Below are 13,169 nucleotides of genomic sequence, written 5' to 3' on the forward strand. Positions count from 1 at the left end.
GTGTAACTGGTTTTTTTTCTGGGACCAAGGAGCATATTATATTGAGTTATTTAACCTGTTATCACCACAGGTTTAAATCAAGTATAAGGTGTTTTTCCTTTCATTTCCACAGGCAGTCCCAGCCACTCCATTGGCTCCTCAAAAGATCACAGCTGAGAATTTGATAGTGAGTGAAACCTCCGCTCCATCTGGGTCTGTTTGCATCCTGGTGGACAGTCGCTGCATCAGTAGCGGGGTGGAGTTGCTGACCAGCCTGCGTCAGCGACACGCAGCCACCGTCCACGTCTGCTCTTTGGACAGCAGCTACTTCATTGTCAGCAACCGCATGGCGGTGGAAAGGCAGAGCCAATCAGATCTGGCTGCAGCACAGAACCGGAAGCGACTGGCGGAAAGAGTGAACAGCTTGCAGGGGTTGTTTGAGCACGTGTGCATCATAGTGGAAAAAGACCGAACCAAGACCGGTACGTTTTCAAAGTATGGCTCATTTTCTTTGTAATTGTAAATAAGAATATTCACTGGAGCCTATGAGTGGATGTAGGCATGCTGGAGGGTTGAAACAGCATCTGCATGGCACACATCAAATAGGTTGCCAAATTGGGAGTGCATTTGGTTTAAATGGACAGAATTTAGCAGCGTTTTCCACAAATTCACTGAATTAACAGAGGATTAGACTGAATGATTGCTGCATGAGACAATGTCTTTCTGATCTTTATGTTAACTGTCACTGTCCCAGGTGAGGCATCTCGTCCCTTTCAGCGAACTCGCTACTTTGACAGCACTTTGGCGGCGCTAGTGCGATTAGGGGTCCGCCCGCTCTGGAGCGACGGTGCTGAAGAGAGTGCCGGGCTGCTGGCAGATGTGGCACGTCTGGAGCACCGCAAGGGTCACGGCATCGGCATACCAGTGGAAGTCAAAGGGCAGCATAGGCAGCAAGCACTGCAGCTGTACTTGAGCTTGCCTTCAGTTAACTATGTTCAAGCTCTCAACATGAGCCACAACTTCACATCGATCGCCCAGCTAATAAACAGGTGATGGACGTTGTGTTGTATCGAATTATGAATACTTTCTTCTTCTTCAGTACGTCATCTCTTCTTTACCTGCTTCCTCCCTGCAGCCCGATAGAAGCCATACAGAAGGGAGGGTGTATGAGTCGACCCAAAGCAGAGGAGATCTATCGGTTCCTGCGCTACTCCTGTGACTCCTTCCTCATGAATATGTCAAAATCAGGAAAGAACAGCTAGCATGCTGCTGGAAAAAACACTGCTGGGACTCTATAAACTGAAATACATCTTTTTTTTTTTTTCATTTATTCTTATGTGTATTTTTTTCACTTCATACATTCTTCTGCTTCTTTCTGTCTTTGTCTCAGGAAGACAGCAGTTAGAATAATACGTTGACTGCATTTAATATGATCTCTCAATGAGAGAAGAGCTTCAGGATCTAGGTTCATCCTTTTTGCACATCAAGTTGAAGGGGCACAACACTCAACTTTATATTTATGTTAAAGAACACATTGGGTTTCTTCAAAGTGTACAGTTGACCTGTAAGGTAGTATTAAGCAGCATTGGTAAGAATTCAATAATTGAAACTTGAATAACATAATAATGGATGTTTGTTTTCTTTAATAAACTATATTTTATGTGTTTATTAAAGTAGTTTTGTGCCACATTTTGAGAAGGAAATCTTTTCCAATACCCACATTGAGCTTCTTTGATATCAGCTTACTTCCTCTAGAGGTCAGCCCGTTTCTTTCTAACAGACCACGAAAGCAAAAAAATGTGATGTTTATTACATCACTTTTTTTTTTTTAACTGAATTGAGACAGCTCATTCTTTCATTCACTTAAAACTTTATTTTGGGGGGTTTGCTAGAAGCCTAATAATTTGTAGGGTTTCCAAATGTTCAAACTTAAAAATGCCCAGCCAAAAAAAAAAAAAGAAAAAGAAAAAAGTAAAGTGTTTTATTTCACTGTTCTCCTTTGGGGTTTTAAATGACATGTTCTACTTTGGTGAAAGGTATTGTACAAGTTGTTAACAGTACAAACAATAGCAACATCAGATATTTACAGCAGCATTTTCTTTTACAGAGATATCAGGAATTACTTGCCAATAAAGATAAACCCACAGGCAAAAAGCGGTAACAACACATGAATGCATTAAAGTAAAATCTGAAGTCTAGAGTTCTCACAAAGCCAAAACAAAACAAGAAAAAGACAAAGAAAACTGCCACATTCAATATATACATTCTCTTTGGACAAATCCAAAGCAGTTTTCAAGACCTCCACATCTAAGCCGGCACTGCGGGCTAAGCTACACCTGGAGGTCAGTGAGCTGTGAAGATGTAGATCATTTACATTAAGGGAAAGTAATGGCTTCTGTATTTAGGACACCTTTCTTGTGAATATTTAATATAATAATAATAATAATAATGGATACTTTATTGATCCCCATGGGGAAATTACTTGTTTTTTCTCTGCATTTGACCCATTCACTCAGTGAAGCAGTGGGCAGCCCACTAAGCAGGCGCCCGGGGAGCAGTGTGTAGGGACGGTACCTTGCTCAGGGGTACCTCAGGGTAGCCGTTAAGTGGATTCGAACCGCCGACCTTCCGATCATGGGGTGACCACTTTACCTACTGAGCTATCCCTGCCCCTAATATAGAGGTGTTCGTGAATGCACTTGCTGCAGGCTGGCTGGGTATAATGCTCATTTTAATGCTGAAGAATGTCAATTGTTAACTATGCAGAAAAAACAGACTTTTTTTAAGTTAATATACAAAGGTTAAAAATACAGGAGCCATTACCTTCTCTGCCTCTAGGTGGCAGAAATTAGTGTACTTGACTGGTCTTGGCAAACTGCAAGAGAATCTTCCCTTTGTAAAATTGTAAAATCCATTGGGAGGAATTGTGATTGCCAAAATGTATTTTTAACCATACACATGCTTAATGTCATACCGTAAGGTGCTTTCTTTGGACACACTACAGTGTCCACAACATGATTACATTGCATCTGATTTGGTTTTACAATGACCGCCTCAAACAAAGAAAATATTACACTGTTATTTTTTCTGACCATCAAAAATTATGTCGTACTGCAACAGACCACCATCAGAGCCTCCAATATTTTTCATTACAAACTTTCTCTCTGTACAGATATACAGTCTAAGAAGTGGTATAAAAAGTTTGTGGTAACTGCAAACTTGAAACTTTATACAGCAGCCAGAATTAACTCAGCTACGAGGGAGGTAAAGCTGGTGTAGGCAGAATTTTTTTGGCATCATAGGGCTTTAAAGGGTTAAAGTTTGTTTTGTTTTTTTAAGCCAAGTGTATCATACAGCCAAATCAGTATTTTTTTTTTTTAAATTTCACCAGAAGGTTCAACACTCCATTGTTCAAAAATTTCAATTTTCTGCCAAAAAAAACAAAACAAAATCTAGCATCAGAGACTTTAGCTAATTGCATCTTTTCAGTGCTGAGATTATGATGGTGAAAAGTCTGACTGAAATGAAAAACGTCAAGACAATCAAGACACCTTTCTCCCCCAGTTTCCAGCGGAGGACTGATGAATTTTGTTCTGATCCTCCCTTTACTCTTCCAACACATGATTGCGGTGGCTACTTCTGGGTATATGGGGATGTTAAGAAGTCACAAGTCTGATCCGCAGCAGCAATGTAGACAATCGCTTCTAAAATTTTACCCTCTTTCCTGGAAAGAAAAGCGACTGGCCTTTAAACCTAGTTTTATTTTTCTTGGCTGAACAATACAGCAATGGTCATTCAGTACAAGCGACAGTTTAACCCTCTGTTAGCGATTATCAGTGGCTCAGTAGTCGTAGTAGCTAGAGCCCGAAATCACAGCTCGTCTTATGTGCACATTTCAAGGCATGTGTGCAAGCCAATGTTTGTCTAGTGACTTTGGGCAGAGAGGGGAGATCTTCAGGTTAAAAAAAAAAAGTGCGTTGTGACTTTTTATTTTATTTACCTTTTAAAATTTCTGCCTAATCCAGTTCAAGCTACATGAAGCATTAATGAACATGAAAATTTGCTTGTAACAGTTTACACAAGATGCTACAAAACAGTGTTCACGTGATGCTAAACAGGATAATTTTTGACTATTAAAAATTACCCTAAAAATCATCTTCATTTAACTAATGGTAGAAAGTAACAGTATAAACAGCACCGATTCACAAATATACCAAACGCCGTGCTGTGTGTTTAGGCTTGTGTAATATTATAGGATGAAAACGGCATCATTAGGATCAACGTGTTCAACATTTTCGGGACATCTGTAACAGTCACTGTATGTTACAGTAACTCTTGTAACTGTCAAGTTTATTTCAATTTGCTTAAAAAAGCAAAATATGTACAAAAGCAAAGAGAACATATTTACAATTGCAGATTTTCTCTTAAAATATATATTATTTAAATACTATGTGAGACCACTTGGTTTAAGCTTTATGGACAGATGCTTACCCAAAACATAGCTCTCCTCTGTGATTGTGGACACTAATTAACAGATCCTTGACCTGTGTACAAACTGTCTACAGATAGGTTTGCTTAAAAATTAACAACACTCACTGTTGCACGCCAGCTTACATGCTGGTCGGCTGTGTCTGCGTTTGCAGAGGCTGCAGTTGGACAGACGGCGGCTCAGAGTCTGGAATGCTACACTCTCCACCCTCGCGCATGTACATTAAGAACAAAGTCACAGTGGCAAATGTGGTGGCATTCACTGGGAATGCACGGAGCAAAGTGGACGTAAGTCCACGAGTGAACACTCTCCACCCCTCCTTTTGTATGCTCTGCCTGACACAGTCCATGATACCATTATACTGGTAAACGCCGCCGACCCCATCCGCTTGCAGACGTGACTTGATCACATCCACGGGATAGGTGGACAGCCAGGAAGCTATGCCTGACATGCCACCAGCAAACAGCAGCTTGGGGATCATGTAGGGGTCTTCTGGCTCACAACCCAGGGAGCGTGTCAGCACATCATACGCAAGGAAGTACACGCCAAAACCCGGCGTCTCGCGCACCAGGGTGGTAACCATACCACGATTGATCCCTCTGATCCCCTCCTTATTGTAGATTCTCACCAGACAGTCCAAGGAGTTCTTGTACATTTTCCTCTTAGACTTCTTCTCTCCAGTTCCTTGCATTTGCATACGTGTCTTGGCCAGCTCCATTGGACAGCAAATGACACACTGGATGGCTCCAGCAGAGGCTCCAGCCAAGAACTGGTTGAGAGGTGTATCACGGCCAAGCATGCGCATTGTGTTTCCCTGGACACCAAAAACTATAGCATTGATGAAGGTCAAACCCATCATTGGAGAGCCAATACCTTTGTACAGACCCAGCATCTGCAAACACAGATGTTACTGAGTCAGATCAACACTATAAAAACAAGAAAGTAAGGAGGCTATAGGAAGCAGTGCACTTTTTTCCAGATGTTATCAGCAATGGATTACTAATATGGCTAAAGCAAATAATTATGGGTTGCGTATCGTCTAATAATCTCCTTTTGCCAATAAACCTACTTCTCAAATACATCCTCATCATTTATTTTACAAGTACATAAACAGCTGAGAAACCACCTTACGTTTGAATATTACTGTGGGGGGGAATAAAGGACATCCATGAGAAACAGACATGAGGTCTGAGGGGCCATGCCCCCTCTTAGCAAAAATAGCATGATGTCCAAAGCTTTATTTAGCTCCTCCAGGAATAAGCTCCTCATTGACCCCAGCTAACAGACCCCCCACCTCGCCCACGTTGCCTAATGTCTTTACTGAGAGATGGGACAGCAACTAAACACTTTAATCAGTGCACAGGACATTCTCCAGATAATAAACAACTCCAGCTTAACACCAAGGATGTATTTAAATGTAACCTATTTAATTTAAAGCAAGCACTATGCTAACAAATTTAAACTCACCGACTCCTGGCGTATGATTGATTGGAAGCAGTGGAACGTCCCACGGTACATAGGTTTATTCACATTTTGAACCTGAAGCCGCACCTGTGGGTGACAGAACTCATTGGAGTAAAAACTGGAAAAAGGCCAAAGAGGACCACAGTAACTACAAACCAAGATCTGTGTAATACAGGTTTTCAGGGAAACAAGCAGTCAACAGGAAGAAAAACAAAGGATGATAAAGGGGGGGTGCAACATGTGGGAGAATAAGAAAAACATTAACCGAGTATGAAGCTGTAAAAAGAACAAAATGTCTTCGGTGCTTTTTATTTTAATATCTCAAAGACATAACAGTGGGTGAGAGAAAGAAAGACCTGGACCATACTTACTAGGTCACATTTCCGTGGAGAGGTTGTTTATTTCTCTCTCTCATCTACAACACAGTGACACTGTTGCTGTTAAAGACAGCCTCCGAGCCCCAAGCAGACACCGGCTCAGGGAGAAATGACATTGAAAGCAAGGGTGTAAAAGAACTATAACCAAACCATTCTCTCACTGCTTGCCTCTAAAGCGGATGCTCCACATTCACACAAGTCTCACGTCAAAACGTCCTCACTTTGCCACTGCTTAATCCAGTCTATGCAACATTTATATGCGAATGGCATCAAGTAAAGAAAACTGTTTTTAGGTTCATTCACATAAATCCTATGCGTCAACCACAGATCATGTAAAAGTTGTGATAAAAATGAATTTGATTTCAACCTTAACATTACAACTAACTTTAATGCATATAAAATCGTGTGGGACTCTGCAGGTACATAGTGATGATTATATAGGCTATGTGACTACAAGTTATTCAGCTAATTAACCATCCCTACAAATCCTTTGATAAATGACGGTTTCATTGAAATCTGTAAAGAAGTGAACGTACTGTCCTGTTCTGAACTCTAACTAATCAGAAGATTTATTCTTCTTTCTCAGTCATCCCCTTCCTCTCTTGGGCTCATCGTGTACTCTCAGCTTATCTGGATTTAAATGAAGGCTGTCAGCAAAGTACTGCATGTTTTATTTTTTGTGACTAATGAGCAAACACCAAAGAGGATGCAGCAGACACCCACCTTTACAGTATCAAACGGATGCCCAACCAAAACACCAGCAGCACCTAAAAAACAAAAACAAAAAAGACAGGAATGAACAACTGACTGTTTCACTGAACTATTCTTATTAAAAACTCAAGAGATAATCACCAGACCACAGCATGCAAAAGGTTGTGGTGTTAGAGCAGAGACAGTGGGTGGAAAACATGTCATACAGAAGTAATCTCAGTGCACACAAGGTCATCATATATCCCATGGACTTCTTCTCTTAAGAAAAGAACCACAATATAATAATTGAGTTATAAAGGTACAAATGCACTGATGGCTTGAGTTTGGAAAAAGAAGATGGCTTTTGGTCCAGTAGTTGCAACAGACACCTGTCCATCATGAGATGGAGCCGTCATCAGCTGGTCACTGCACTGCACGAAGTGACGAAAGCTTAACACTGACGAAAGCTCAACACTGGCCTGTCCTTGACTTGTGTCAATATGCCAGAAAATCATTATACAACACTGTCTTCATATCAGATGTTTTCAAAGACTGCACACCAACATGAGGATAATGCACCAGAAATAACACCACTGAATTTCTAAAGATAAATATGTTATGCAAATAAAAAGCCTCTTTGTAAACAAATCATACAGCTTAAAACACTTGGGGTGATTTAAATCTGCCATGTGTTCATGCAAGGTTGTCAACTAGGTTGGGAAACTGATGTAAAACCATTAGGGGAAGGTTAAGAAAACAACTTCGTTATTTTACTCTTGCAGTAACTTACATACTGCATGTATAACTAAAATGCACTGGTAAAGCAATATCTGAACTTTTTATTCCCTTAAAAAAATAATTTCTCAGACTATTCTATATAAATAGTTTAATGTTAGTCCAAATCTGGTACCATTCCTTTGTATTTTGTAATCAGCTACATGTTAAGCCGTTCAAGGGAGATAGTAGTACTAATAGTACTGTAGTATAGTCATTCTACACCGCACTACTGACTCTCTCAATGAAGGTGTTATCTAAGACTAAGTTACAGTGCAGTAACTCTACCTGGGATCCAACAGACTTTGGGAAGTCCTGTCCTTGAACACTGACAAAACAGCTTGCAAAATTCCCACAGGGCTTTTGCAAAGATGAATGCATGAGCTTAACTTTCTGCGGACCGCCGCCTCTCCTCATGGTAACTCCCTACTTTGGAATGGGTTAGTGGAATGATGAAAGGAATGCAGATATTTGGGGGAAATTGCCCGATAATCACTAAAGAAAAGCTGAGATCACGATCATTTCACATTTCTGGGGTTTCCTGGACGTGTGCAAGTTTAATTGATACGTAGATATATGATGAATGTCGACTATAAACAGCAATCTCTACGTGGGTGCTGCAGATTTGGGAATAACTTCACGTTAGCACTGCAACATAACGTTGAGCTGGGGGGGTTAAAAAGCACCCAGCTCCAGTGTTTTAGTATTCAACCTGTCATTCATGTGGGTTTACAATGTTATCACATAAACTAGCTGGGTGTAAATCGAGAAATCACGGCACGGCACAAATTACACCGCAACAACAGCTTGAGCTTTTGACGATGGAAAAAAACAGAAAGGTGGCTAATGCTAATGCTAGCGTCAACCTGTTAACGTGGCTAGCTGCTACTCACCTCCTACACATCCAGCAGCGAAGTCCAGTGCCATTCCCTCAAAAAAATGCAACGACTGGAAGGTGTCAGGCTAACTTAAGGGCTGATAAACGTAATTAAAGAGGCGTAAGTGGGAAATGCTTTCTCGGTATCTGTGTAAACTTGGCTATTTACGACCCCCCCGGCTTGGTGTTCAGCCAGGCTGGTTAGCTAGGGAATAGCCTCCTTTACGTTGCTGATGCTCAGCAAACGGAAGATAAACGTCTCTGGCTAATCGCTCGGACGCGAAACTGGAATAAAGCAGTTTTCTTCTCACTGGTGTCCCTTCCTCTCCCTCTATAGAGGTGCTCTTTCAGACAAACCTTTCTATTTCTGTACCGCGGCAGAAGGCGGGTTTTCAAAGTAGAAAAGAAGCGTTTGCCCTTTTTAAGACGGCCCAATCGGATTATTTAGAAGCGGACAACTCCCCCAGAGCCCTCCTCTAGTTGGTACTGTCCGCCCCTCACGCCCATTGGCTGCTGCAGGGGGCACATCACCTACACCAAAAGTCTGAAGCTATCTTTCCTCTACCGTCACATCAACTGTGGTCCTCATCAGCCTTGTGAATTTCCAGTGTGGCAATTTGTGTAGTTATAATGTGGTTTGAATATATAGACTGACGTAACAATGAATCATCCAGTAATGGTTTATAGCTTAAACGTTATGTTTATAACATTTTTGGCTTTATCATAATTGTATTTTTCAGTGTGATTTTATTTATTTTTGCTTAGTCACGTTGTGTGGCCTTGTGACTTTTGGAAGCAGGTGTTTTATGCCCAATGTGCATGTCTGGAAAATGCTTCACGTATTTCCGTGTTGTTTTCAGAATGTTGCATAAGCAACAGGGACTTGACTTTGACTTGACATGAGTAATATAACTATAACTGTTGAGAACCAGTTCCCACTGTTTCAATTCCTTGGAATTGTTTGACATTTTTGCAAACGATTCCCTCCCTCCATTCCAGTCGCCCCGAATGACGTCACCGCGTTGCGGAGCGTCATTTACCTGGCAGGAAACACGGCACCTAAGCGGCTCAAACGCTCAAAAGTTTGGTTATACTTTACGAGAACGGAAGACAACAGGGCAACTTGCAATACTTGCAAAGTAGATATTTCATTTAAGGGAGGAAACACTACGAATATGCAAAATCATTTGCTCACAAAACACGCGATGACCTTAAATGAATGTCGGGTTTTTAATTCCGCTCCGGACTCGTGAATCTCAACCCAGCAGCAGCGGTAACGTTTGCACGTCCTCTCCCGTTAATGTGGCAGGTAAATAATCAACTAACAGTGCATATTATGTTAGCGCGATCTGCCTTATTACAAAACCTGCCATTACTGTGCATTTAGGTGACCATGATGAGAGAGACAGACAGAGTCTGGCTGGCTCAGATGCTGGCAGTTCTCGCTGCAGTCTACTGGTAGCGTCTCCTTTAAGGCCAGGATAGACGAATGTCACCGAGCAGTGAGTTTGTGGTAAAAGGCTTGCACCTATTTACCACAGCAGATGTCCCCGATTTTCGGTAAGTGAATGTGTTTAATTGTAGGCAGGGACATTACTGGATATTCTTGTGTAGTTGCTACAGAATAATTTATGTTATACTTTGTTTTTGCTACAGAAGAATATTTATTTTACATTTACAATTTTTTTTCCCCCGGGGACCCCGTGACACCCCATTGAAGAGCCATAGGCTGTGGATCTCTTAAGATTTCACTGCTGGGTTTGTAAGGCCATGTTACTCCTAAATTTCTATCTTTTTCAAAGAGAAGATATAAAACAAAGTTCTAAGCTAATCGACCTTAGTGTTCTCCTTTAAAAAAAAAAAAAAAATCGATAAAGAATCGAATCGTTAAACAGAATCGAAAATGGAATCGGAATCGTGAAAATCTTATCAATACCCATCCCTAAATATAACTGCACGTTCTGCTGGCAGCTCTCATTGTGAAGCAGAACATGCCAACAGTAAGACAGCACCACTGCTGACCATGTATTTGACATTCTGGTGTAAGTAGGCAAGTAGGCTAACACCTGTTTATGGGGAGTTGTGGAAGAGGAGAGACCATCAGCAAGGGCAAGAAAAAAAAATGAAGAAGCAAAACCCATGTGACTATAGAGGAGCTGCAGGGAGGTATGGTGCACTGATTTACTCTTTGGTCTGCCATGCATAAGTATGTTTTCTCTTATGAGTATGGTTTCTGCAGCAGGATAAGAATGCAGATGGCAGATGAGTCTATTTGTTTCCAGGAGCACTTGTACAAAGATTATATCTATACATACACCATACCATCTTTGCTTTGTGCATTCTTTCAGTAATACATAAAGCTCCACATAAATGCAGACAGCAACAGAACTACATTTTATATTCTCTTGCTTTCAAGACAGGCAGTAGATGGCAGTATAATGATTTCTCCTTACTACTTTTAAGCCCATCTTTATGAAAATTAGTTATCTTTATTACCGTTACAGTTTAATTTGCACATTCCCACGTTTAACATTAAGCACTGCACATTTAAAAAGAGGCCGTCACTCATCATTTTATCTTAAAATACCAATCAATCTGAATTAGATTGATTGGCATACAATGCACTATTTTCTATATTATCTATGGTAACCTGTGTTCATATAGTCTTAAACAATTTCCCGTGCATTTCCTACTATTGTATGTAAACGTGTTACATGAATCTGTGGTTCTGTAAGTAATACTAAATGCTAATGCTCTTGTGTTTTAAGACATTGTGGGGAAAATGACTTTGTCTGCGTTACCACAGAAACATTTAAAACACAGCACTGTACATTATGTATACTCACTAGCCACTTTATCAGGTACACTTAACATCTATGATACGACTGTCTCAATCCATTACATCCCAAAAGTGCTCTGTTCGATTTAGATCTGACGACTCCTGAGCCAATTTGAATACTAACCTTCTTGTCACATTCAAGCTTTGCGACATGTGTGACATGGTACGTTCGCTTGCTGGAAGCAGTCATCAGAAGATGGGTACAGGCATCTGTACATCTGACGGGCTCAGGGATGGACGGTAACAATACTCAGGCAGGCTGTGGCTTAGCTGGTACTAAAGGGCCCAAAATGTGCCATTAAAAGAACCCCCACATCATTACACCACAACTAGCAGCCTGATCCACTGATAAAAGGCAGGGTGAATCCATGCTTTCACAAGTTCTCAATCTACCATTTGAGTGAAACAGCAGAAATTGAGATTCAAAACAGATGTTTTTCCAGCCTTGTATTGTCCAATACAAGCCTGTGTGAATAGTAGCCTCAGTTTCCCGTTTCCTGTTCCTGCTGGTTTGACACAAATGCTGTAGCTGCTGTAGCCTGTCTGCTTGGTGCATTCAGAGATATTATTCTGCATCCCTTGATTGTAGCTAGTTATTATTTGAATTACTGTTGCCTTCCTATCAACCCATAGCAGCCTGACCATTCTCCTTTGACCTCTTCCATCAACAAGGCATTGGCACACAGGATATAATTCCCAGTAAACCTTGGATAGTTGTGGGGGAAAATACCAACAGATCAACAGTTGCTGAGATACATAGATCAGCCCACTTGGCACCAACAACTAAGTCACTTGAATTACCTTTCCCTCTCTTGGTTATGCTTAGTTTGAACTTCAACAGGTCTTCTTGGCCATGTATGCATTTCTAAATGAATTGAGTTGCTGCCATGCGATTGGCTGATTGGGTATTTGTGTTAATAGGAAATTGCGAAGATGCCTACCTAATGAAGTAGGCAGTGAGCGTAATTCAGTAAACAAAAGCAAAAATCATGGCTTTACTTCTAATTAAAACATTTTCAAATAAAAAATTATTTCAAAAGATGCTGTTGTTAAGACGTTTAATTTTTTTGTGTGAGAATAAGCTGAAGATTTTCTACCTTCCTTGACTGATGTTCCTCTTGCTGATAACAACAAACCATTTGCTTTTGTTCTCATGACTGAGACACTGACATCCTACATGTGATGTATGTTCAAACTGAGGTGTATTTATAAGACAGACTTTTTATAATACACCTCACATGCTGGCTGATCCTGATTACAAGTTACAACACAACTGCTTTTGATAATCACACAGTTACAATTATTATTCAGAAGGCTGTTTTTAAGTAAATAAAGACAAAGTGGATGTATATCTTAACTGATTATATTAGTTTGGTTTTTAGAGATGTGTTAGTACTCTGCTTTTATTGTCTTCCAGTCCTGAGAGAGCTGTAACACATTGTGAAAATAAATGGGTACATTTGGTACTGCTGGAAGTCAATAATCAACTGGGAATTGGCATGAAGGTGCAGGCAATGCCATGCTTAGTTTGACACAGAGAGGCATTTCATCACTCCAGTGATTTATATTTATTATTTACGATTTTTCTTTCTTTTTTTGCACTTCCAGTTTGGTTGTAAACTGTAAGAGAAATTGTCCTTCTTTCCCATTAAAAAGACTTCAAATGGAAATAAAGCGGGA

The 13,169-nt window shown here is 40.6% G+C and overlaps 2 protein-coding genes and 1 long non-coding RNA gene across 7 annotated transcripts in view; 2 read left to right on the forward strand and 1 right to left on the reverse strand.

Moving 5' to 3' along the window:
- The window catches only part of fancm (FA complementation group M), a 44,978-nt gene extending 43,310 nt beyond the window's left edge, over positions 1 to 1,668 (forward strand). Inside the window, exons 22-24 of the mRNA XM_085442117.1 lie at positions 113 to 461; positions 734 to 1,028; positions 1,115 to 1,668. Of these exons, the coding sequence (XP_085298243.1) occupies positions 113 to 461; positions 734 to 1,028; positions 1,115 to 1,241 (771 nt within the window). The 3' untranslated portion in view covers positions 1,242 to 1,668. The remainder of the gene's footprint in view (positions 1 to 112; positions 462 to 733; positions 1,029 to 1,114) is intronic.
- Positions 1,669 to 1,943: 275 nt separating this feature from the next.
- On the reverse strand, positions 1,944 to 9,152 carry slc25a29l (solute carrier family 25 member 29-like). 5 transcript variants are annotated; one of them, XM_085442118.1, is made up of 4 exons: positions 8,667 to 9,152; positions 7,033 to 7,076; positions 5,936 to 6,019; positions 1,944 to 5,360 (listed from the first exon to the last, which is right to left on the reverse strand). In XM_085442118.1, the coding sequence occupies exons 1-4, from the start codon at positions 8,698 to 8,700 to the stop codon at positions 4,590 to 4,592; spliced, it is 933 nt and encodes a 310-aa protein (XP_085298244.1). In that variant the 5' UTR covers positions 8,701 to 9,152; the 3' UTR covers positions 1,944 to 4,589. The 5 variants fall into 5 exon arrangements, with proteins under 5 accessions (XP_085298244.1, XP_085298246.1, XP_085298248.1 ...); XM_085442120.1 differs by having other exon boundaries at positions 6,304 to 7,076; positions 8,667 to 8,696; XM_085442122.1 differs by lacking the exon at positions 8,667 to 9,152 and adding an exon at positions 6,304 to 6,347 and having other exon boundaries at positions 7,033 to 7,075.
- Positions 9,153 to 9,701: 549 nt separating this feature from the next.
- Positions 9,702 to 13,128, forward strand: LOC146686433 (uncharacterized). The gene is made up of 2 exons (XR_014916941.1): positions 9,702 to 9,959; positions 10,038 to 13,128. It is a non-coding gene; the product is annotated as an uncharacterized LOC146686433 (long non-coding RNA).
- The last annotated feature ends 41 nt before the right edge of the window (positions 13,129 to 13,169 follow it).

The sequence above is a fragment of the Copadichromis virginalis genome, linkage group LG19, assembly GCF_057382275.1.
Source record: "Copadichromis virginalis isolate Kocher_CV1m ecotype Utaka linkage group LG19, C_Virginalis_male_GT1.1, whole genome shotgun sequence".
NCBI classification, from domain to species: domain Eukaryota; kingdom Metazoa; phylum Chordata; class Actinopteri; order Cichliformes; family Cichlidae; genus Copadichromis; species Copadichromis virginalis.